The sequence below is a fragment of the Alexandromys fortis genome, unplaced genomic scaffold (genome assembly GCF_014885135.2).
Source record: "Alexandromys fortis isolate MF-2015 unplaced genomic scaffold, M_Fortis_MF-2015_v1.1 scaffold_261, whole genome shotgun sequence".
Classification (NCBI taxonomy): Eukaryota; Metazoa; Chordata; class Mammalia; order Rodentia; family Cricetidae; genus Alexandromys; species Alexandromys fortis.
The window spans coordinates 1,439,796-1,465,768 of NW_026068144.1; the positions used below are offsets into that span (position 1 = coordinate 1,439,796).

Sequence of the window (25,973 nt, forward strand, 5' to 3'; positions counted from 1 at the left end):
GTGGGGAGTATATTAGTACAGTGATGAGAAAATTCTGCTGTGGGAACAACTCTGCCGTACATGCTGAAGTGGAACCACGTGTCCTCGGTGATAAGTTGCAGGCAAAAAATTATAGAACAGATGGCCCAGGGAGGGTTTCTATGTCTCATCTGGGCACCGCGGTGGAGCTTGGTGCTACTTCATACCAGGCACAGAAACACCTTCTGGAGTGTTCCACTATCCTTGAGCCAAGTGACCTGCATCTTATGATAGTCACCTACTTCTAAGCAATATTTCCTTGACAGCCTCAGGGTTTTGGACAGGGTTCCCCTAGATCATTATTCAATTCTACCTTGAGTTTACTGTAGTGATAGGATGCCTTTACTCTTTCCCAAGCTTTTTCAGGCTTTCTGTGGATTCAGTTGTCCACACGTCTGAGCGCCATCTGTTGAAATATGAGTGGCGGGGCTGCGCCCCCAACACCCCGGCCGCTTGGCTAGCTTATGCCCGAAATAACAACACACAAACTGTATTCATTTAAAGAACTGCTTGGCCCAAGAACTCTAGCCCTTACAGGCAAATTCTCGCACCTGGACTAGCCCATTTCTAATGATGTGTGTAAGCACCCCAAGGTGCGCTTACCGGGAAGATTCTAGCCTCCGTCCATCCTGGGTCGGAGCTGCCTGGGAGAGCGGAGCCTGGCGTCTCTGCTCCAAAGAGCAGAGCTGTCAAGTCTCCCCGGGAGAGCGGAGCCTGGCGTCTCTGCTCCAAAGAGCAGAGCTGTCAAGTCTCTCCGGGAGCAGAGCAGAGTCTGACCTCACTTCCTCTTCCACCCAGCATCCTATTCTGTTTACTCCTCCCACCTATGTTTTAACCTATCTGGGCCAGCCAAGCAGTTTCTTTATTGCTCAATGACCTTCCTCCATCAGTTTACTACTTCCCCACAATCCTTGATGCTAAAAATAAAAGAGAAGTGGTTTGTAATACACACAAATTGCACGTGAAATCTTGGGCTTTAGAAACAGGTGCTACAGCAGACGCACACTGAGATTCACATCAGAGAAGGATTTTGGTGGCAGTCCTTTGGTTTTAGGTTTGGAGGGGAGGCTGGCAGCTTCTGTGAGTGTCTGTGTCCAAATGGAGATGTGGTTATAGTAACAGCTTTCTGATCATGTAGGATTACTCTATCATAGGAAGTAAAGCATGTTAAAACATAGTAAAAAAAAAAAAACCCTATTATGTTATTTGAGAGTTTACAAACTATGTGTTAACTTTATTTGCATATAACAAATTATTCCCGAACCTGGAAGTTTAAAACCTAGGTACTTATCACATCTCACAAGAGCTTGGGAGTAGTTGCTCAGCTTGGCGGTCTTTCATGAGGCTGCCCTGAATTTTTCATGTGTCTATCCTTTCAAGGTTAACGGTGGCTTTGAAAATCTTAATCTATCCACATTGGCTGGCCCACCTCAGTTTCCCAGGGGGTTGCCTGGAGGTTTCCATTTATCACCTCATGCTCTGTCCCAAAGGGCCTCCTAAATAGAAGAATGGAAGAAGAAAGGGGGAAGGATCGAGAAAGAGAATATGAGAGAACAAATATGAGAGAGGGAAAAGCCAAAGGTGCAGCTTTTTTATGTCTTTTCACACATAATATAACAGATGTCACACTCCCAAGTCCATGTGGGCCAAAAGAGATGGTGGTAGGAATTCCAGGACACAGCCTGCTTGAAAGGCCATCTTGGGAAATGGCTGACATTCCCCCTCCCCAACACACACACACACACACACACACACACACACACACACACACACGAATTTCCATGAGGCTTTGAGGTGAAGGGTATTCCAAGTGTCTAGGCAGAGCTAACAATGCTAGATTATATCTATTTTGGAGGGCATTTGCAAACCCTGAATAAGAATAGGAATTCTTCCATACTATCCTTTCTATGCTTACCTGGGATGCCGTGTTTATCCCCAAGATGTGACTTTGGTGTACATTCTATTGGTACAGTTGGTCCTTTGTCTGGAGCCTCATTTGCTTCATTGCAATCAAAGAGCTTGCTGTACCCTCCAGAGTGGAGCTGACAGGCACGGAGGTGTTGGGGTTTCGGCCTACCTCTTCCTGACGCAGAAGACACTGCCTGTTTCTTTCCTCCATCTCCTGGCTTGCCTGCACCTGGGGTGGCGAGGTCTTGCTGAATTTATTGCATCTCCTTGAACAGGTCCCCTTTATGACTCACAAGGACTCTCATTATGCAGCCTGCACTGCCTGACCTGGTCTTTTCCCGAAGCCACCATCATTTCTGTGTGCTGTGGAACTGGACAGCGTTTTATCCACGGGGCTTAGCCTGGAGTCCTTCATGCTTTATGAGCTCCTTGTCGACACAAATAGACCTTTGCAGGTGTTCTGTCACGGCACGTGGCTCTCGTGACCCAAAAGTCTACTGGAAAGGAAATGTCAGCACCCTTCCTAATAGCAGTGCTGTACTGCATACAGATATTCTAATATCCACTGCACCTCTGGGGCAGCTTGTCGGCTCTGGTTGTTTTCATCTCCTGGAAGCTTAATGGTAACAGTACCCATGGCCACTGGCATATTTTAACAGATACAGATCATGCCAATCATTGCCCCGCCCCAGTTTTTCTAAGTTTTATTTATTTTCTTGGGCCCTGTTCTCACTCCGATGTAATAATAGATGGAAACAGGTCACTGATACTTCACGACTATTTTCACGGCATTCATCTGTTTGGGGCTCAAATTACAGTTCTTTTAAAAGACACCAGATCCTACAAATGCTTGTATACTGGCTGAAGATGGAATTTGTACTTAGCACACTTCTTCTCTTGTGCCCCGTCTTTCTCCCTTCCTCATGTGCATGTGTGTGCACCTGTGCCTGTGTCGGGTTATAAGAGAGCCAGCACACTTGAATGCCAGGAGCCGTACATCCACCTTTGTGATGTGAGGTCCCTCACTGGATCAGACTCACGAATTAGACTGGGCTACCTGGCCAGCAAGTCCCAGAGATCTGCCTGTTTATGCCTCCCCAGTGCTTTGTACTTGAGGGCTGGCAATCAGACTGATTCCTACGCCTGTCCAATAGGCGCTTTCCCAATTCAGCCATCTGCCCAGACTCTTGCGTGTGATTTTTTGGGGATTATTTGTCTGTCTGTTCATATATAGAGAAAATCCTAGGTGGAAAAGCTGAAGCCAAAGTTGTTGGATCACCGCTGTGCTCACCAGAGGTCAGGGGAAGTTCCCAGATGTTCTTTGGTCTGGGTGGGTTGTCAGGGCTGTTGTTCGCCTTCTCTTTGGAATCTGGCGAGATTCATTCTATCACTAGATTCCTTGACGTATTATGTCCTTCAGAATGCCTGTCTTCTAAACTCAGGAAGAGCTGCCAATTCCTTAAGCACCGCTAGCTAGGTATTGTAGTTCTAAAGCTCTTAGGGTTGTTCTGATGTGAAGGGATAGAGCCTCACCTCCCCTGAGAAGACTGAGTGGGAGAGCCATGGTCGCATTCAATAGGTTTGGTCACTTCCCAGGAGACTCTGGAGAAGCCTCTGCCCAACATGGTGCCACTTTCAAAGCTAACAAGAATGGCATTGGGACGCATGTCTCCTTCAGTCCAACTGGTAAGTACAGTGGCAAGACACGGCACATGATCTCAGACTGATCCTTAGGGTCTAGCCAGGAAAGAGACAGCATTGGGTAAAGCCACCAGTGAGGGTGAGTGCATAAAAATGGAAGTGGCAAGAAATCTGACAAATACTAGGATTTCTGACAATTATAAAACGCATGTACCCACTTCTTTTCAGCCAAGCGTCACAAATCACGTAATGACAGGGTTGTCTTCTTCCTCCACATTCCCTCCCTGTCCCATAGAGCTCGTGAGAGACTTAGCTAGGCTGAAAATCTGAGTGCCTTGTCTAAGGCTTTAAAACAATAGCATAGTGTGACTGTGATCTCTTAGAGCTATATTTTTACTGTCATGTCGAGTGTATAAAAGTGCTTGGTAATTGCACGGTCCTTTCCATCTGCAAGACAGTAAACACCCGATGCACATTAACTCTAATTCTCCAACTCCTCTGCCAAGAGCAGAGATTGTGTTGTGCCTCCACGGTCCCACTGGTCCACGTGTGTCCTACTGAAGTGTCCTTCTGAAAGGGGGCAAAGCTGGTAAAGTGACAGCCACTCTAAGAATGGCAGACTGTGGGGCTAGGTGAAATGCCTGGGTTTGCCACAGAAGCAAGAGCACGAAGGATGAGTGTTTCCTGACTGCAGCAATCAAACACCTGCCTTTCAGCCTCTGCACTATCACCGGTTACTGTGTTTGATTACAGATTAGATTCCTAGAAACATGAAGAAATCGTGTCTGTTAAAGGACATAGAATGTTGTTTCTGATGCATTGTCTGCTGCCAACATTTTGCAAAGAAAAACATAGCCAGTGCGTTGGTAGCAGTTTTTGGCATCCAGTTTTTTCTTCCTAAATGTCTGCTCTTCCATTCTATAGTCTGTTCAGTCTTCTGAGAAGTTTCTTTGCTGTGAGGTCTCCTAGTTCATATAATAATAGTTGTTAATTCCGGAGGCTATTTTTGGGCTTTTAGGATTGTATCCAGGAAGTTTTTGCCTATCTCTGGGGTTTGTTTTCTATGTTTATTTCTAGTGAGTTCAGCATTTCAAGTTTTAATTTAATCTTTGTTCACTTAAATTTAATGTCCATGTTAATTTTTTTGAATAGGTGAGAGATACCATACTGATACCATCTTTCTTCTTCATGTTAGTATCTGGTTTTTAAAGCATCATTTATTAAATAAGCTGGGTGTTTCCAGTGACAATTTTGTCAAAAATTTGGTGTCCATAGCTATGAGGGCTCATTTTTGGGTCCAATTTATGTTCCATGGTCTGCATGTCTGTGCTTATGACAGCTTCAGTTGTTATGATGGCTTTGTGCTATAGTTTGAAATCACATGTTCCGGTAACTCAGGCACCATTCTTTTTGCATGGGATTCATTGGCCATCTGTGATCTCTGTGTTCCCATATGAAGTTTAGGATGTTCCCCTCCCCAACACTAATTCTATGAGAAATGTCATTTGAATTTTGATAGAAATTGAATCTGTACATTAATTTTGGTAGTGTGGCCATGTAAAGAGGTTTCGATGAAGGTGAAGAGGAGGAAAGAGCACACGTGTGTGTTACTGGAGAGGACACTGGTGATGGAGCACATGTGTGTTACTATAGAGGACACTGGTGATGGAGCACATGTGTGTTACTATAGAGGACACTGGTGATAGAGCACATGTGTGTGTGTTACTATAGAGGACACTGGTGATAGAGCACATGTGTGTGTGTTACTATAGAGGACACTGGTGATAGAGCACACGTGTGTGTTACTATAGAGGACACTGGTGATAGAGCACATGTGTGTGTTACTATAGAGGACACTGAAAGCCACAGTGGGGAGAGGAGATGAAAGTTGACGAGATGAATGACTGGGTTAAACCAATCAAGTGAGCATGAAAATACTGCAGCTAAACCTGTTACTTTGCCTGTTGATGAAAACTGAAAAAGTCTTTTGTTTCACAAAATATCTTGGTTTTATTGCTGTTTTTTTTCTCTTTTTCTATGATGAATGGAGTTCAAGTAACCTAATGAATTTTCAAAGCCTCAGTAACTAGATGCTAAAACATAGTTTATTTGTTTATGCATATATATGTATGTGCATACACAAAATATATGAAAATTGGTTTCCTCATTCTACCATATGGGTCCTAGGCATCAGGACCAGACTTGGAGGAAGGTGCCTTTACCCACTGAGTCATTTCACCACAACCCCCAGTACTTGTCAGCAAAGTACTTATGAGTATAACAGGTAGCCTGTAGTTTTAATTCTCTGCTAATTTTTTTTTTTGCTGTTGCTTGAGACAGGGTCTCTCTACATAGCTCTGGCTGTCCTGGAACTCACTATCGACTTTGCTGGAGTCAACCTCAGAGATCTGCCTGCCTCTGCCTCCGTCATGCTAGGATTAAAGGCGTGTGTCACCACTGCCCTAGTTTTAATTGTCCTAATTGTAGTCTTAATGAGTTCCTCCAGTTAAACCAACATGCCCTCAATCCATTAAGCAAATGTAACATTTATTCCATTAAAATTTGTTAGCATGATTGCATCTCTTTAGTTCTCACAGCACAATAAATTGTGTTGAATGTTCCATTTCTTTGTTTTTTGATTTTCTTATTTTGTCTGTAATGACAACGTATTTAAAATAAAAGCCTTTTAAATGGCAGAATAATGTGATAACATGTCCTCACTGATAATTTAATACTTGGCTGGAATGAGCTTGTCTGAGAGATTTCATTAAAAACAGCAAGGTGCCTGAACATCAAAACCAAGATGGTTTTAATCACAGAATTATAGTAATTATACAAATCCCAAGATTTTCATCGGACATAAAAGGCTTTCAAGGGCAAGCCTACACTTTAAACCTGGTACTAATAACTATGCATTGTTCTAAATTGTAGCTGAGAGACTCCTTGGGTCCAGAGAAACACTAGAGAATATATCAGAGAGAAAACATTGTATAGTAAACTCTTACAGAAAGTGATGTAATGAACAATTTTGGTGGAGTGGGGACATTAGTAAGAGGCTTGTCTCCTGGGCAGTGGGAGAGGACCTTCCAGGTGTGAGCATCCAAAGCAGCAGGTGCATGATGCATTCGCAACAGTGAGCCTGCATCAGTACCATGTCCTGAGTGCAGAGAGTGACTTGGAACCTCCACTCCCGACCAGAGATCTGGAGGCGCAATTTGTCTGGATTTTTCTTCCCTTCAAGACTGGGACACACAACACTAGGAAAGGATGTGGTTATTGGCCAAGACCATAGATTTCCGAGGTGGAGCAAGGATACTATAAAAATTGTTTCATCATTATAGGGATTACTTAAAATGTCATTTTCATAAAATGGCAAAGTGCAGGTACTCCTTGATTTTAGGAGACCTGGTGTGTAAAGATACACACAGAAAGGTTTTATTAAAATATCCCTAAACAAAAGATTTGTTTCATCTATTTTTATTGATTCATTAATTAATATATGGTTATAATGATGAGGATGATTTAAAAGGAGAGAGCAGTTCAAAACTAGCATGTCAAGAGATGTCTGAGAAGAAGGAGAAAGGGGGCCTTGCAGACATAGAGATGGTGTGTCTGGCTTGCTCCTCCTTTATTACAAGGATTGGGTGTTGGGTGCAGTTATTCTATGAATTTGCCAATGACTAAGCAAGACACAGAAGTCCTCATTTGGGCTGAAGAGGCATGCCATGAATCTGAGTCCTGACGAGACAGCATCTCATCTCTGTCCTTCTAACCCATCCCTTTCTGTGGTAAGGGATTGTACGTTTGGTTGGACAACTGTCACAGATCCTTCCAGCTGTGTTGCCATCAGTACTTTTCTTTGCACATTTGAACTTGTGGATACTTCCTTACCTGTTCTGAAAACTCGATGTCCATTCTGATGGCCATTGAGCATGCTTAGGTGAAGAGGCACATGGATATACACACCCGTGACTGCCGTCAGTCATCTCTCTGCTTGACAGCATAGGTAGAAACGTTGGCTGCCAATAATTTCAGTGTCATTGAAGTTTTGCTTTTGAGCATTAAAATATGTGTCATCATGAAGAATTACAACATATAGAAAAATAGAAGTTAAAAAGTCTTGATTCTCAACAGAAGTACTGCTTGCTTTTAGTAGTTCTTAACAGCCGTCTTCTCTAGTTTCCTTTGAAGCACTTTGTGTTTTGATTTACAAACACGGTTACACTTAATATCCACCATAAACAAATTCTATAAATCTTCCATAAATAGTCAACCAATTGGCTATTGATTGCCGTAGTGAATGAGCCCTCAGTGTCTTAAGGCACTTCATGTAACTGAATATGGGGTTTATGAAAATCTCAACAACTGTAAGGTTTCTGAACATGCAGTGACCAAAATTACTTAGAAGTCAAATGCCCAGGGAATCCACGTGTTTCCAGCAGTACTCACCCACGCTGCACTGGGAGACTTTGTGGAAGCCTTTATTCTCAAGATAAAGCATGCTCACTTTGCACCGCACGGACTGTTGCACCACACACCAAAAGTGAACACCTCAGCCCAGAGTGATGTTGTGAAAGGCAGTGTATTTATTATTGCATATGCAAAATTTTCCACTCTTGTGGACACATAATGGCTTGATTATAGTAGACAAAGACTTCTGGTATTTTCCTTCTGTTGTTCCTCAGAATGTATCAAATTAGTGTATCTTGGATTTGATTGTGTTGAAATAATTGTTTTAAATAATTTCTATGTGAGCTTTCCACTAGGGCTCCATAAAATAATGGCCAAACAAATGTTGACTTGGGATCAGGGCAGCGTTTTCAATAATTTCTGAAAACTCTTTAAATGGACGTCTACTGTTTTTCATTACATATTTATGCAAAGTGCTTTTCTTAGCATCAGTGATTACAGAATCAAAATACCAATCAATTCTGCAAAATGAGGAAGGTGAGCTCCCATCCTGCAGGATCAGATACTCAGCCGAGGTTGTATTATGTCAGGTAACCGCAGCCCCCTCAGTAATATGCACATTTACTTACTCAGCCATAAATGTTGAAATTATATAAATATGAAAGAATTGTGTTAAAATAAATGTATGAGTTGTCGTAGCTAAATATTTGACTTGGGTAATTATTTTGTATACCTATATTCTTTGGATCAGGTGAAAAGGGGTCCTGACTCGAAGTGCCAGTGTGAATGGAAACACTAAGGGCCCCTGTCTTTTGTGTCTCCTCAGGACCCCCTCATCTTCGGCACAGCAGGAAGGCTATGATGGGAGGAAATGAAAGAACTTGGAGGATCCACTTAATCGATTGTTTCTGCCTAGAAGATCTTCTTTTGGAAGCAGGAGAGCGGTCTTACATAATGGCTGACTTCCAAAGGCAGGCCGCCTTCTAGAAGGAAATGGATGAAATTGGTCCAGGGGACTTCAGAGGCACCGAGGTCTAACCAGGAAAGCCCTTGTGTGGGGCCTTCCCGGCGCCCTGGGATGCTGCACACGCTGGACGCATGGCCTGCACCTGAATGAGGATGGTCCGTCGTGGGCTGCTGGGGTGGATTTCTCGGGTAGTGATTCTGCTGGTTCTGCTCTGCTGTGCCATCTCTGTCCTCTACATGTTAGCCTGCACCCCAAAAGGCGACCAGGAGCAGTTGGGACTGCCCAGGGCCAATGGCCCCACGGGCAAAGATGGCTACCAAGCTGTGCTGCAAGAGCGTGAGGAACAGCATCGCAACTACGTGAATAGCCTTAAGCGACAGATCGCGCAGCTCAAGGATGAACTGCAGGCACGCAGTGAGCAGCTCCGCAGCGGGCAGGACCAGGCCAGCGATGCTACCAGCCTGCGCTCAGGCTGGGACCCTGCACCCAAAGCCCAGCCCGATCTGCTGGCCTTCCTGCGCGGGCAGGTGGACAAGGCCGAGGTCCATGCAGGTGTTAAGCTGGCCACCGAGTATGCTGCCGTGCCTTTCGATAGCTTCACCCTGCAGAAAGTGTACCAGTTGGAGACTGGCCTGACTCGCCACCCTGAGGAGAAGCCGGTCAGGAAGGACAAGCGCGATGAGTTGGTGGAAGCGGTCGAATCGGCCCTGGAGAGTCTGAACAGCCCCGTGGAGAGCAGCCCACACCAGCGTCCTTACACGGCTGCGGACTTCATAGAAGGTTGGCATGCTTTGAGATTTTGGGGTTGCAGAGCAGGGATTGAGAAAACACTTCCTCTCTAGGATGACTGGTGGCTAGTTTTATGAAGGAGACACCAGTTTGCTTTTTCAGGCGCACTTTTTTCTCCCCTCTTTCTCTTGGAAATTGCACTAAATACAATTAGCTGTTCTGTGTTAGAAGAAGGTAAAACTTCATGCTTGGGAAGGTAAAGCACTTGTCTGGAAAGCATGAGGACTCCCAGAAAGGCAGCTCACAGTTTTAGTAAAAGACCTTGCATGAAAAAATCAGGTGGTGAACAATCGAGGAAGACACCCATTGTCATCCTCTGGTTTCCACATGCAAACTCTCATGTACACATTATCATACACCCCCAAAACACAAAAGAAAAAAAGACAAAGCATAGATATAAAACTCTCAAACGCTAAAGGAAGATACAAGTAATTTCATTGTGTCTTTTACCCTAGACACTTCTTGGAACTGGGCTGTGCTAGGAGACCCAGAGGAAAGGACAGAGTAAAGCATTCACATGTGCAGACCCTGTAGGGGACATGTTGCATGTACCCTGTGTGTTCAGCAGAACCAGTCAGGACATAAGGGAAAGGAAGTACATGGTGATCAAGGGGAAGGCTGGTATTACAGATCCCAGGAGACAGAGGCAGGATTTGAACCCGAGAAGACTGAGCCTTGAGTGTACATCCCTAATTGCAGTGTTGCGTGTCGGACATAGCTGAGGGAAATGGGAGGAGCGGCTGACTCTTTTCATGGGTGCCAGTCGCTCTGGGACTGATTGTGTCTGTGTCTGATTCTTTAGGAGACATTCTCCTTACCTCCTTGGAAGACTCGTTGGTATCTTGTTAATTGATGCATTATTACTGGTTCCAAAACTTCTACTAAATTGATCTTTGAGGGCATGTAGTTCCATTGTTTGACCTCTGGATAGAATCTTCTTCAGCATGGCCAGAAATAGAGCCGTGTCTTCTTACCTGTCACCTTTTCTGTCGGGAGACCATACCATTGCCCCCAGCAAAGACAGTTTCTCATCAGTCAGAACTTCTCCCAGGCAGGGTGACAGCCAAAATGGTCAAGTGTTTGCAGTGGAAGTGTAAGGAGCCAAGTTCAATCCTTCAGGACCCCTCACCACCACGCACAAAGCCAGGTGTGGCAGTGCACACCTATAATCCCAGTTCTGGAAAGACAGAGACAGAAATGTAACTGAGGCTCACTAGTCAGCTGGCCGAGACTGCTTGGCACATTCCAGGCCTATGAAAGACCCTGGCTTCTACATGCATGCATACATGCACCTACACATATTAGAGCACCCATGCATGTGAGTATGCACATATGCATGCACTCGTGCACACACGCATGCACACACACACACACACAACCCTCTGCTATTTTTCTTGTTTTCTTTATGCACTTGGATATCTTGAGGTTTTTTTTTATTTTATATTTGAGCCATGACTTCATGAAATTTTAATATAGAATCATTTTTCATATACTTAGAGCCACGTAAATAAATCATTTACATGATCCATCTTTTGCTGAGAGGATTTTTGTAACTCATATATCTGAGATACAAAAAAGACAGGGCATGTCTAGCCACAAACAAGTGTGCTGATAAGCACATGCTGGCATTCAGGAGGAGTTCAGGTTGGGACGAGGCAGCATCGCATTTGATGATGCTTCATAGCTTATGAGCTGCTTCTACATAGATTATTTTATTCGCTGACCCTCGGGGGGATCATTAAACCTCATTTTAAAGAAACCACTGTTCTGCCACGCTCCCTTGAGTACGCTATAGATTGCTGCCCACATACAAAGTAATCTGAAAAGAGCTTGATTACAAATCAATGCCTGCAGCTTGGAAAGTTTGCCCTTTTGATTATCAATCTGCCTTCGTTTTTGAAATCTCCATCTGCCTTGCTTTATCTGGTCTTGCTATGTAAAGGCAGGCTTTCTCAGCCAGCAGGGGCACTAACCCCGGTTTGTTTGCTCTGATACCTGACTGGCTATCTGTTAGGGGTCCTCTTGCCCAAACTGCCTGGTGTTGGGTCCATGTATAAAACACAAATGATATTCCCAGGGCGACCAGTTCACATGTAGCTTCTGAATTTGGTATAAGTCTAGACAGTTATTCTCATGCGTTATATAAATGAAGACAATGCTTTAAATATGTTCGTGTGTAACTGATAGTTATAAAGAGCTCAGGTTATTTAATTTTTAAATTGTTATCTACAGCGAAGCAATATGGGGGCCATCTTTGATGGTCATAGGAAGTGAGGCATTTGGGAAGGGTCTACAAGTCAGAGGAAGATGCAGGAAGTAGAATTTAAGTTCAACACAAGGAAGAAATTGAAGAGTGTTGCCTCAGAACTGAGCGACATTCCTGTCACTGCAGGAATAAGCTGGAGTTGTCCATGGTGGACTGAATCATACTTGATCTTCTCCATCCTGGCTCACTTTTCCTTCATCCTCACCTATTCAGAATGAGAGAAGCAAATGGGAAAGCCCACTTGAGATCTGTTCTCTACACTGAGTTTGAGCAGTAATAAGAACTTCGCTGGGAGTAATATATTTTAAACAACCTATTTGCATTTCTAAACATAACTGGAGAGAATATGATTTTGTCTGATGTATACTTTGGTGGTCCAAAGTTGGAGTCATTTAGCAAAACTGCATGGGAAATTAAGTTAAGCAGGAATGTTGTGTGTGCTCAGGGGATTTTAAATGAAGTCAGCAAATCTGCCTGCTGCTGGACTAGGAAGGCCAGGATGGGGCTCCTTGTGGGTATACTAGTTTCTTCTCCTATTGCTATGACCAGATACTTTACAAGAAGCAACTTGTGGGTTTATTTGGGCTTGCAAGTTTTTAGAGAATATAGTCTACCCTGGAGGAAGAAGCTTGGTGGGAGGTAGATCCGCTGGAGGTGGATGCTCCTCAGATCACATATTAGTGGACAAGAAGCACAGAGCATTCAGGAAGCAGGCTCAGGCTGTAAAGTCTTAAGGCCCTCCCCCAACTACCCCCTGCTTCCAGCCTGACTCTGTGTCCTAAAGGCTCCACAACCTTCCAAAGACAGCACCACTCACTGGGGACTAAGTATTCAGACAAACGAGGCCATGGGGACATTTCATGTTCATACGGTAACAGTGTTTAAAGAAATAATAAAGCCCTATAGGACGGAATGCTTGCAGGTAGCTGTGGTGTAAAACCTAAGGTGAGGCAGGTGACTGAAGCATGAGGCTCTGTATGGTCTACAATGAGACCCTTAGGATCCTTGAGAAATAGCTTGCTCCTCTGTCAATAAGAAACTTGCTGTGCAGGTCTGCCAAGGCCCTTCTTAGATGCAGATGGAAGAAAACTCCACCATCAATTGGACAGGTGACTGAAGGCAAAATCACCTACCCAACAAAAGGAGAAATTGAGGTTTAACACTTAGGACATCTGGTGTTGCTCTGACAGCTCTGGACTTCTGTAGAGCTGGCAGGAGGAGAACAGCACACGTCTGCCTACATAGTGCGTTGTCTGCAGGACTTACTATTTCTCTCTAAAACCTAAGGGGAGCGGTAGTTATCTCTGCGTTCAGGGAGTCTCATAGGCACTGACGTTTATGTTGGATTCTCATTTAATAGCATTCCTTTTTTGCGGCATTTGGGATAAAAGTGAACATCAAGGCCCTGCCTCAGAATGTCTAACTGTTCATCCCCTTGTTTCTCTACATTTTAGTACTTATTCTGTCAGAGGGAGATACGCACACTGGCATGCCATTGGCATGTGTCTTTGATTTCACGTTTCTTTAAGAGAGTCGTGGATATGTGTGGCACCGTTTCACAAAGAGATTTACCTTCCTAAATCTTCTGCAATCCAAATATGTGACAGCGGGACCCCTACACGAGCCCTTTGTGTCTGTTGTCGCCATACAGCTCTTCTGTCGCTCTCCTTCTTGTAGCTACTGCAGGGTTAGTGGCATGGCAAAAGAGTTCCCACGCCAAAATGCTCAAATTAGGGTACCATGGAGTCAAATTCTGACGGTCAGAAAGGCTTTGAGGGGGCTGCGATTTGAACGTGCCCCTCCAAAAATTCAGATGGTGACAGTGTGACAGTCTTGAGGGCTTGAGCACTCACAGATTAAAGCCTCATGAATATGACTAAGGCCTTTACAAAAAAGGCTTCTTGTACAGCATCCCCTGTAGAGGATGCAGGGCTGCACAGACAATGAGCCCGAGCTTACGGGAGTCCACAGCTGTGCAGAAGTTCATCTACTCTTTACAAACTCTCCTGCTTCAGGGAGTCTCTTGGAGCTGCAAAACTGATTTTGAGAAAGGTACCCTGAGATGTATTTTCAAACCAGGCAATTTGGAGGTTGCTATATAACCTATAACCCTGTAGCAAGTTGTTTAGTCAGTCCTGACCTCCTGTCCATTACAATCAAGACTTTGGGGAGCTCTTGAGTTTTGGAGATCCATTGACTCCATTGATCATGTGACTTCTACAGGACACTGTGATCACTTTGTTCAAGCTGGCTTTGTCAAGTCCAGTGCAACTCCAGGTCTGGAGTTTAGCAACCTATGATAATATGCCAGGGGCGACACTGGGCAGGAAAGAGGCTCAGCCTTCATGTCAGGGACATGCCGACTGTTAGCCACTTGGTGATGGGGCAAAAATAATAAGATACATTCTAATGAATTGCTGCACATCTGGGGGTCCAGTTGCAGAAATAGGGAATAATGGGGATTCTGCACCCTGGGTTAGCCTTGATTTATTTTTAGGGTATGGTGATATATCAGGGAACGGGGATGAGGGGTTTGGGAGAACTGTGGAAAACATAAGAAAAGTATGTAAGGTCTCAAGGTAGACCTTAGTACCCTAAGCCAGTGTCTGAAAAAAAAACTGAAGGCACAGAACTCTTGATATTGGTTCTGCTGGACCCCAGCTTTCTAATGGGTGGTAGGTGTTGCTTCTGGGAAAGGAGTCACTGTAAACCTGGTTTCTGGCTTTTCCAACTGGGGACTAGTTGGGGCCCCACCCTCAGACTTCATCAGCATGTGTGCATGGTGTACCTTTTCTGTGCACAGAATGTCCCCGCTGTTTGAGAGCTAATTAAGGATAAAGCCAGTTGTCAGGCTTAAAGACCCAATAAGTTGTTTAAGCAGAGTGACGAAACTCTGAGTGAGGGAGATTTGAGTGGACGAAAGCGACTCTTGGTGCTGTGAGCTTTAGAACCAGGCAGCTGAGAGGACAAGGAAGAGGTTGAAGATGGTGAGGTATGAGCTGGGCTTAAAGGACAAGAATGGGACCTGGAGAGGGAAGATGAATTAGAACCTAGAGGAAGCAGAGAATGGAATACCATACTTCTGGAAGCGAGACTGATTGAACATGGGTTAAGGTAATGCCTAGAAGAGAGGCCGTCATCACCAGCAAACAGGCGAGAGTCAGTGGATTGTACAAGCCTGAGGGTGGGCCACAGGGATGCTTTGGATCTGGAAGTGCACCATAGCTAGAAGAGGCTCTAGAGCCCCAGCTAGCCTCCTTCTCATACTTCTGCAAGTTTCTAGTGTTCACCAGCTTCAGCATCCTGCAGACCCCTGTACCCTGTGATGGTGATTGCTATGGCTTATTCCAGCTGGTTGCATGCTTGAACACGTTCTGACATTTCGTAAGCACAATCTCTAGTCTCATGAAAAGTCCTCTTTCCCTGTGATGAGGGCCTCTCATTATCTCCAGTTAGCGCAGGTGGAGTCTGAAATTGGAAGAGGTTGAGAACTCTAAGTCTGCACAGCTGGTGAGCCACAGCCGAGCCTGACAATTCTGCTGCCTCTGCTCGGGAGGTGACTGGCTAAATATACTAAACAGCCTTGGAGTGACGTCAGGCAATCTTTCTTAAAGCAGGTGCAGGACTTAAAAACATACTGGGTAGGGGCCTCATGCTTGGAACTCATTAAAAGATCCTTAGGAAGTTGTATTGTTCAAAAGTAAAGGAAAAATGTATGTTGGGGAGACAGAAAGAGGCACAGAAAAAAATTGTGCTGAAGACAAAGTCTTTAAGGTTGTGTTGTTTTGTTTGTGATGGGCTGGTTTCATGAGGCCCACGCTAGCCTCAAACTCACTATCCAGATGAGAATGCCCTTGAGCTCCTCGCCTGGCACGTTCCACTTCCCATGTTCAGGGCTAACAGTGGATTGATTTAACCAAAGGAAGATGTAGCGCCATCATGCTCTATTTCCATAGCTCTAACAGAATACTGCAGATTGACTCACAGTAAAATCAACAGTAGGAATAACAACAGAAATTCGTCACATGACTGGAGGCTGGAAACTCCAAAACAAAAGAAAATCTAGGGAAACTCACAGCAATGGGAGAGCGCCTGGAAGGCAGGACTATGAATTCATTCTTGGCCTGATTGTCTCTTGAAGATGCCGTCCCCTAATATTATTACAATCAGAGACTTCAGCATGCTTTAGAGGTGACGGTGAAACGAGCCTTTGACATCAAAAGCTTTGTGTGAACTGCTTGGACTCGTTCTGGACTCGTTTTCTCAGAATGATTGCAGAGCTATGGGAAAAGGAAGCAGAGAAGATGCTGGATCCAAACACCTCACTGGCTTCCCCTCAAAGCTGTGGGCTGGCTAGCCAGTTCCTTAGGGGCACAGGCAAGGTTTACATCGCTGTCCTGTAAAGCCTACTTTTCATCTTCTCTGCATATGAGGTCGACAGCCCTGGAGCATCTCACTCACCCTCCCTTTGCACTTTTGCCTCCTGCTGCCCCCTCCTTCTTTCTCTGTCTGCTGATGCTCATCATGAAACATACCTTGACCTACCTGCTCTGCTGAGTGCCTCACCAAGACAGCCCTGGATCGCTGTGTAGCCAACAATTTATACTGTTTCCTTGGTGAAATATTTTCAGAGTCTTTCCTCATTCTTTCCAAAGTAACATCTCAGATGTGAGGTCATTGCTCGTCTTTTTTCAGCTGGTTTATCAGTCCTTTGTTCAGATTTGACTGACAGCTGACACTCACTGACCACTTTTAGAAACAGTAACTGAAAAGCCTGATTTCTCTGTTCACGGATGGCAAACTGTCACAGCAGTCTTTCCTTCTGGATTATTCCATTTGGAGCTCTGTTAAGTGAGGCTTTGAGAAGTCAGACTTTTCCATGTCCTGTGGCTGAGGAGTAGTGGAGAAGCCTTGTCTCCTGGTCCTCTTACCCTTCCTTCTCTGCAGTAACCTTTAGGGGGGTGTGACCGGTGTCTCAACCAGCTTTTGCCTCCTATGTCCTATTGTACAGACAACTGTTGAATTAGGAGCGGCAGGGCTGCGTCCCCGGCACCCGGCTGCCCACATGGCTAGCTTATGCCCCGAAATAATTACACAGAAACTGTATTTTTTTAAACACTGCCTGGCCCGTTATCTGTAGCCTCTTATTGGCTAGCTCTTACATATTGTTCTAACCCATTTCTAATATTCTGTGTAGCCCATGAGGTGGCTTACCAGAGAGGATCTTAACCTGCGTCTGTCTGGAGTGGGAGAATCATGGCGACTCCTTGACTCAGCTTCTTTTTCTCAGCATCCTGTTCTGTTTACTCCACCCACCTAAGGGTTGGCCTATCAAGGGGCTTAGGCAGTTTCTTTATTAATAAGAAATCACTCCCACATCAGACAACACAGCCTTTAAAGAAAGAAATCACTTGAAATTCATTGGAAAACATACTTTTATAAAATATGAGGTTACATACATTGCTCACATTTCTCGATTTTCTCTGCCTTATAGTTTTACTGTACGTTGGCAATGTGGATGGGAGGATGCTTCCCACAGTAGTAACCACTATGACCAGGTTTCCAGCTTGAGCCACAAATCTGAAAATACAAATTCAAATCCTGAGAGCTCTGGGTGGAAAAGTAACTTTCTTGGTAAATGACTTTCTTTTTCTGTATTAAGCTTTGCCAGTTCCTTCTTGATTTAGAATCTAATAATTAAGGCACATTTAAAGACTATAGTATGAAATAGTTTTAGAACTGTGGGGAAATTGCAAACACAGTGTGAGATGCCAGCCATGGCACAGTCACCCAGACTGGGAAAGTCGCCTTACTGAAGAATTTGACCACTGTACTTTCGAGTTCTTTCAACCAACCACAAACTGAAACTATTTGATGGAAAATTCCAGGAAAAAAAGATTTGTCATTTCATTATAGTATGTTATTTTAATTTTCTGTTTCATTATCTTGTATTGTGTTTCATTTGAGTATTAAGCTTTATCACAAATGAACGTGTATATGTAGAGCAAAATCAGTTGTGTGGAAGGTTCTGTAATCTCTCTGGAGGCTCTTCAGATTGATGGACAATGGGGAGCTACTGTACAATGCTATTAAAGTTTGTTTTCTTCTTTTCACACTAGGTGACTCTGAACCTCTTCAGTCTGCCCTTGAGGGTTGTCATTCTGAATTCTGTATCATTATTTTGCAGATGTTCCCTTGCCTGTCCCCCGTCTTTCTAAACTGTTGGCGGTCAGCATGTGACACTGCTCGACTGTTCTGTGCACTCTGCTTCTGTTGTCCTTTTCTCTGAGGTCTCATTGAAGTCTTTCATATTGACCCATCTCCTTGGTGAAGGTGTGAGCCAGGGCGAGCATCGCTTAATGTGGGGCTGCATTTTCATCTCTGGGGTTCCCATTCTTGACATCACCATCTCTCGCCAGAAGTGACCTACGAGGCTGTGTGCATCTCTGCTGGAGCTTTGAACTGTCGACCCTTGTCTTTTAAATTCTCTGCTCCATGGGTCTACTGTCTGTAGCATACCTGGGTGTGTTTATGTTTGATGGTTCTTTGTAGATTGATTGTTTTCCTTGCTTTTCTGGTACCTCATATTTTTGCCCCAAACTAGACATCTTGTATGGATAGTGGAGGCTGAGGTAACTGAGAATGGCTCTCCCAGCCTTTAGTGTGTCAGGGGAAGTAGATCATCTACATGTTTCTCAACATTAGGAAATGCTGTATGAAATAAATCCATTTCACAGGTTGAAAATATTATAGGTTGAAAATGCACCTAATATCTAAAGTCGTAGCTCATTCTTACTTGCCTTAAACATGATCGTAAAACTTATATTAGTCTAATATTGGATGAAATAACCTACTTTCTAATAACGTATTGAAAGCTTCATGTAGTTTATTAAATGCCTTGCTGAAAGTGGAAAACAAAGAACTATACAGACTCCCTCCTCTGGTAAGAGAAGGTTTAATCAACTATCATCAGTTGTGGACCAGACCCTCTGTGGTCAGGATGTAGGTGGATGTTTGATGTTACTGTGGCTACTCTTAGTGAAACAGGGGCTTCAAATATGTTAGTGGTATCTGGGCTTAAGTTTATGTTTAGGGTGAGGGTTGCTTTGACTGAGCATGGTCTTTGGGGTCCTGAAATTTAGGACTTCTATGTACTCTGTATCTTAGAGAATATCTCCTTACATTTTTTGCCTGTGAATGTAAAAATTTCAGAAGCGCCCCCAGGCTATTCCATTGTGACTTGTTTCTGAAGCTTGTTAGCCTGGCTGTGCAGGGGAGCACAGAGCCGTGCTGTGGGGTTACTGCGAATGTTTGATTAAATCTCAACCTCAGGCAGGTACCTTGACACTGGGTTTGGGATATTCTCTGATCTCACTCCAAGAGGAAGACTCCTTTACCTTGTCCTTCCCCAAAGGAGAGAATATATGATACACTTTCTCACTCAAGTAAGGCTCCCTCTCTAAGGAAGAGACAAGTTCAGGGTTTTCTTGTCCTCCCCACTTGGCTGCTTCCCCTCCCCAAGTCACATGGTGTGGCCTCTGGTGGTTCCTTTTGGTCATTTCTGTTAATAGTCAATGAGAGTCCAGGAGGAAAAAAATGGAAAACTAAAAGTTTCTCCAAGAACAAAATAAGACAAAATACCTCCCAAGCGACATCACTGTCCTGTTGCGAGGGCCTCCATCATTTTGATTTTTCCTTTTCATGGTTGGCTATCTACTCCTCAACACAAGTTCTCATGCTGCAACTGCAAATGTAGGGCCAGTTCGTTGTTCTTTGAGGTTAATTTTCCTTTTTTAATCCTTACATTTAGTTATTCTGGCTCTTTTTACTATAAGAAATACTTGTACTTTATTAAATTTTGCCTGGAAACAGAAATGTGAAACTCTCTTATAAAAAATAATTTAAAGCTGAGTAATGACTTTATTGGCCTGCACTGTGCTGCAAATCAATCATCTTGTCTCGTACCTCACAACCTGGTCTCCACCATTGCACACAGTTCACCAGTTTATAAGAAACACATCTCATTGATTTCACTCATGAGTTTTTGTAGTGGTCACACCCCAAATCTGGAAGACTATTGATAGAAAATTTACTTTGAGTGAAGCCTCAATTCCTCTGATCTATGGCCTTGGGTCAAAGGAATGCCATTTTCTGTGCAGCTGGATTGTGGGGTTTCAGTGATAATGTGAAAAGAGGAAGGGCGTATTTCACTCGGTCTTTCAGAGGCTCAGCTCATCATGGTGTGAAGGTATAGTGGAGCAAATCACATCCCAGGAGCTCACAAGCAAAGAGAGAAAGTGCCTGTGTTAATGATGGCCTTCCCATTTTCCCTTTTATATTACCTGAGCCCTCATTCAATGGGATAGCACCACCCAGATCCAGAGTGGTGAAAGGTTCTCACACATACACATAAAGGGCTTTTTAATAATCTCCCATATACGTCTTATTCTAGTCAAATTGACAATCAAGATAATTCATCTCTCTCACACACACCCTTTTTTATAACACTATCTTGAGCAAAGCTCTTATTCTTTGGATTTTAATGTTGCAAATGCTGCCACTTGGATTTCTTACCTCAAATGCTGTATTCACACAAGGACAAGTATACTTTTTAAAAGAGATCATTCTTTGAGAATTTTATACTTTTTTTTATCATATCCTTTCTCATCCCCCAACTCCTACTGGATCTTCCCCTCTCCCTACACAGGAAGAAAGGAAGAAATGGAAGAAGGAAGGAAGGAAGGAAGGAAGGAAGGAAGGAAGGAAGGAAGGAAGGAAGGAAGGAAAGAAGGGGAAGGGAAGGAAGGGAGGGAGGGAAGGAGAAAGAAAGGAAAGGAAAAAGAAGGAAAGAAGGAAGGAAGGGAGTGAGAAAGAGAGGAAGGAAGAAGCCCCTGAAATTCATGGAATCTGATTTATGCCGAGTAACTTCTGAACATGGGGCCTGCCCTGGAGTGTGGTTGATATGCCCAGTGTCACTCTATTTAAGACAACTGATTTTCCCTCTCTGGGAAGCTCTGATTTGTGAATGACTTTTGACTAGGGGTGAGACTTTGTGCTCACGCCTTTACTCCATGCTGGGATTCCGTCTGTCTTGAACTTGTGCTGGTCTTATAAATGTTGTCACAGTATCTGTGAGTTCGTATGTGCATCTACCTTGTGTCTAAAAGATGCTATTCCCTTGTAACCACACACCATGTCTGGATTTTATCTTTCTGTACCATCTTTTGTGTAACTCACCGAGCCTTGAATGTGAAGTGTGCTAAAGATATTCTGTTCAGGGCTGAGCACTCCCAAATCTCTCCCTCTCTGCCTGCTGTCCAGTTGTGGTTTCTGTAGACCATGTAAGAAAGCTTCTCTTATGAGGGTTGAGTGATCAGTGCCACGCACTGATCTGTGGGTACAGCAATATGTCATTAGAAGTCATTTCATTGCCATGTTCATTTAGCGGAATAACAATGGGCTTTCTATCCTTACTGCATCAGTTTATAACAATGAGTACAGAGGCCCAGGTTAGTGGTATGGAGTGAATCTCTCTTCCTCATTACAGGAACGTGGGATCATTGTTTTCTATTTCTTTCCTCTTTACGCATAAGTCTACCGAGAGCCCTTCCACGGCATTCTGGTGTTTAAGTCCTCTGGACTTGGGAGTCAAAGGGTAATTGGAAAGAGAGGAAAAGGTACTCTCTGTTCCCAGCAAACCGTGTGCCCTTTCTGTGCACATCTTCCACATCTCCATCATGTATGGCCGAAGACACATGAAAGACTAAGGCGTTATTTCTGTTGACGTCACTTTACATCACCCCACATAACACTTCATCAGGAACTGAAGCCAAGACTTTAAAGCTGTAAGAGGCATCTTTCCAAATCCTGTCATGCTCCTTCCTCTGGAATCCTGTCTTGGGGATTGCCTCTGCCTCGTTTCTTCACTGTGTGCATCTCATTGAGCCCTAGAGCCATGACCAGCAACTCATAACTAACTCCCGAGTCCATCCTACTGCCAGCCTATAAAAGAGTCCATTCCTCTCTTGGTGACCCTTGTGGTATATCATTATGAGTTCCCAAGTTATAACTGTGAATGGATTTCACAGTTACATTTTGGGTGGATTTATGAAGAGTTACATGCCATGCCACAGGATGGAGGGAGAGAGCTAAGTTGGTACTATGAGCATTTGCATTTGGTCTCAGCATGCAAATAAAAGTCAAAGAGTGGCAGAATACACTTGTAATTCCAGTGCTGGGGTGGCCAAAGAGATGCCGAGGGCTTGCTGGCCAAGAAGCCTAAGCAGATTGATGATTCCAAGCGAGAGAGAGAGAGAGAGAGAGAGAGAGAGAGAGAGAGAGACCATGTCTCTAAAACAAGGTAGATAGATATATGAGAAAAGGCATCCACCCAAGGTTGACCTATGTTTTCAGATGCATATGCTCACACATGCACACACATGCACACATATGAACACTTTCCCTTACACACACTAAAAAACATGTCTATGAAATAGTTTCAGTATCTCAGCATAGCCATGATCTGTACTTTCAAGTGACTTATGAATATAGTTTTGACCAGAACACATCTGTAAATAAAGGATCACGTTCCTGTATTTCCTAGCTTTATCCATGTAATTGTCAGAATCTGCATTATTTCCCCAGAGAAAGGTAGCTCATTGCTAGGAACAGTGAGATAACTTTGACCATCAGCAAGCGACTGCATGTACATGAGACGTTCTGCCTGTTTCCAGATTGTTCATCAGAGTAGAGGTGTTTGTCACAGCCACAGAGAGTTTGTTTGTGAGCTTTGTGTCATTGAAAGACAACATCTGATTTAAAGGAGAAAGGGTTTAACTTGACCCACAGTTTCAGAAGTTTTAAACCATGTTCCCTTGGCTCCATTGCTGCTAGGTCTGTGGGGATGCAGAGGATCATGGTGGGGGTACATAGGAGAACAGAACTGCTTGCCACATGGTAGCTGGGAAGCAGAGCATGAGAGACAGGAAGAGGCTGAGATATGGTCATCTTCATCTTCGAACTAGATCCCATCTCCTCAAGTGTCCACCACCTCTCAACAGCACCACCGCCACCTGAGGACTAAGTTTTCAACACGTGGCTCATTGAGGGACGTGCCGGCTAGGTACTGTGCGGAAGGTTCTGACCTTGTTCTACTCTAGAGGGAAAGGGTGACCCAGTAAGCTTATTCCTATTACACAGGGGGAGTTGGAGCTGAGTTGTAAATGGATAAATGAAGGAAGTTAACCCCATCATAAAGGCTTTCCTAGGTCTCATCTTTAACTCTTTCTGCCCCCGGGATTTTGCTTATATTGTAGACATAGACGAGGGGAATAAATAGGCCTTTCCAACTATGGAGGGTTCCATATGATTTATCAATTCATAAGAAAAAACAGAATTTTGAGAGATGAGATCCGGCAGCTTTCTGGGAAGGACACTGACTGCGGGGAGCCAGTGGAGCCAAGGGAAATTAAGGGAAATTGCATGAGGAAGTAATTAGGTTAAGTGTTAATTGAAACTTCCCAGCTAGCTAAATGTATGAATAGATGTGTAGTTGAAAATTGTGAGATGTATAATTTGATGGTTTCAAAGACTTATCCATAGGTCTCTACTCATTGAATGTGCCTTAGACACTATCAGTGCTAGCTATAGACAAGTTAGACAATATAATTCCTACTCTAGGGTCTCATAGATAGACAGCAAGTGCATGTATAATAACATCCCAGGACCGTGCAAGGTGTAAGTGATATAGAAGAGACAAAAAATTTGTTCTGTGCAGGTTGAACTATCCGGGAAGGATATATCATGGAAGAATACCGTTGCACATGGCTTTGAAAGATCAGGCCAAGTCAAGTGTGTGTGTGTGTGTGTGTGTGTGTGTGTGTGTTGGGCAGAGAGAGAGAGAGAGAGAGAGAGAGAGAGAGAGAGAGAGAGAGAAAAGCAGACACAAAGAGAGAGAAAGACATAGGTAGAGACAGAGACAGAAAATTTTGGTAATCAGAATAATATGTATAAAAAAGATATGTTTGCCAGCTTTCTATATGTAGGCAACTGTGAGTGATAAGATAAAACTTGAATATAAGGTAGAAGGATCATAAGATGGGGTGGGAGGAGGGGGCATGACAAGGTAACAATGCTGAAGAATTAGGCGGATCAATATTACTATGTAAAAAAACAAAAACAAATAAATAATGATCATATTGAATATGATATATAAATATTTTTGTTTATTCTGCAGGATCCCGAGGCTGTGTACCATTTAACATGTCATGATAGATTTAGTTACTAGCTGGGCCACCCAGATAGCAAGGTAGAGCATCCATTTGACAGAATTAGATGGAGCCAGGACTAGAAAGCGATCTGGAAGATCCTAAAAATGTTAGCTCATATCATAAATCATAATCATATGATCCAACTCTTATACTCGTATATGTCTGCCAGTGAAACACAAAATATATATTCACCCCAAATTTGTATCCAAATGTTCATAATAACATTGTTCATTACAAAGAGAAGGTGAAAGTAACTCAAATATCCATCAGAGGATGATTGAATAATAAAACATGATACAGTCACACAATGGAAAACAGAGCCTTACAAAGAAATGAAGTGGCCTGGAGAGACGTCTCAGCAGTTGAGAGCATGTGCTGATCTTGTAGAGGACCTGGGTTCTGTTCCCAACACCCTCAATGGTAGGACACAAGTATCCATAACTCCAGTTTCAATGGATCCAGTGCCGCCTCCTGACCTCCATGGGTACCAGTCTCTATACAGTGTATAAACTCAGGCATAATACACAGCACATACAAAATTAAATAAATCAAGAAAAAAAGAAAGGAAGTAATGACATGCTAGAGCTTTAAAGAGTTATACTGAGTAGAAGAAGTTAAACAAAACGGCATATGCTGCATAACTTTAGTTATGGGAAATGTCCATAGTTGACTGTTCTCCTGGGGCAGGGCAGAGATGAGTGATTGACAGCTCTTCCCCGGTGGATGGATGGGATGGGGTGATGCTCATGTGCAGAGCTCTCTTTGGAGGAGATGACATACCCTAAATCTAGGCTGAGATGGTGGTAGAACTCTGTGTGCAGCAAAATAGCTGGTTTGTATACTTCAGATGGTAAATTGCTTGGCATTATGTCTCAGCAAATTGATTAAAACTAAAGGATATAATCTCCGTCCTCAAAGAAAAAGTAAAAAGAATGAAGCTGGAAGATGAGTTCAGAAGTTTTGAGAAGGTTTGAAAAGAGTCAGGTGACCAAAGAGCTCCCGAGGGTACAGAGGAACCGTGTGAAGCTGACATGTGCTGGACATTGTTTGCTTTGAGTTCCATGGTCATCTGGGCTTTTCCACAGAACATTTTCAACAGGATTTAAGGAAGAATCTAATAAACATACTCATTTGAGAGGTTTTTTAAAAAGGAATTTAAAGAAACTATCATATTTGTTGATGGTGGTGTCCTTGCCACTTAGAGAACGGTGAACACACATATATATCCTGTTTTCATAAGACATTAGTGTGACGGGGAGGTGGGGCATTGACCGAAAGAAGGGAAACTCAAATCTTATTTTTACTCTATGTTAGGAAACAAAATTCAGTGGAAAAAATTATGAAAAATCTCTGCCTGTGTTGTTGTGATAAAACTCAATTGATTACCACAAAAAATGAATTTCCAACTTGGAAATTAATTTTCCTAATACACTGTCTCTAGCTGAGAACTAAATAGTCCAGCGTAATAAGCAAAATCGCATACACCATTGGCTGGCGGCTGTGTGTTGGCCCTGAGGCTCAGGTGCTGGGCTGGCAGAATGGGCTGGCTGTGAGACACAGCTGAGCCTCCAGATGAGGTTGAAGTTTCCATCACCATGAAAGCCTTTAGAACAAGGCTCGTGAGATGGAAGCACCATGCCTCATATAGGAAAAGCCTGCCAGCAATCAGCAGGGAAGCCAGCAGTGTAGATATCATAGATTTTAA

The 25,973-nt window shown here is 43.6% G+C and overlaps 1 protein-coding gene across 3 annotated transcripts in view; it reads left to right on the forward strand.

Annotated features, from left to right (window-relative positions):
• Csgalnact1 (chondroitin sulfate N-acetylgalactosaminyltransferase 1) overlaps positions 1 to 25,973 on the forward strand; it is a 319,461-nt gene that overhangs the window by 222,738 nt on the left and 70,750 nt on the right. For all 3 annotated transcript variants that reach the window (XM_050126918.1, XM_050126920.1, XM_050126921.1), the window contains one exon: positions 8,804 to 9,724. In XM_050126918.1, the coding sequence (XP_049982875.1) occupies positions 9,091 to 9,724 (634 nt within the window). In that variant the 5' untranslated portion in view covers positions 8,804 to 9,090. The remainder of the gene's footprint in view (positions 1 to 8,803; positions 9,725 to 25,973) is intronic.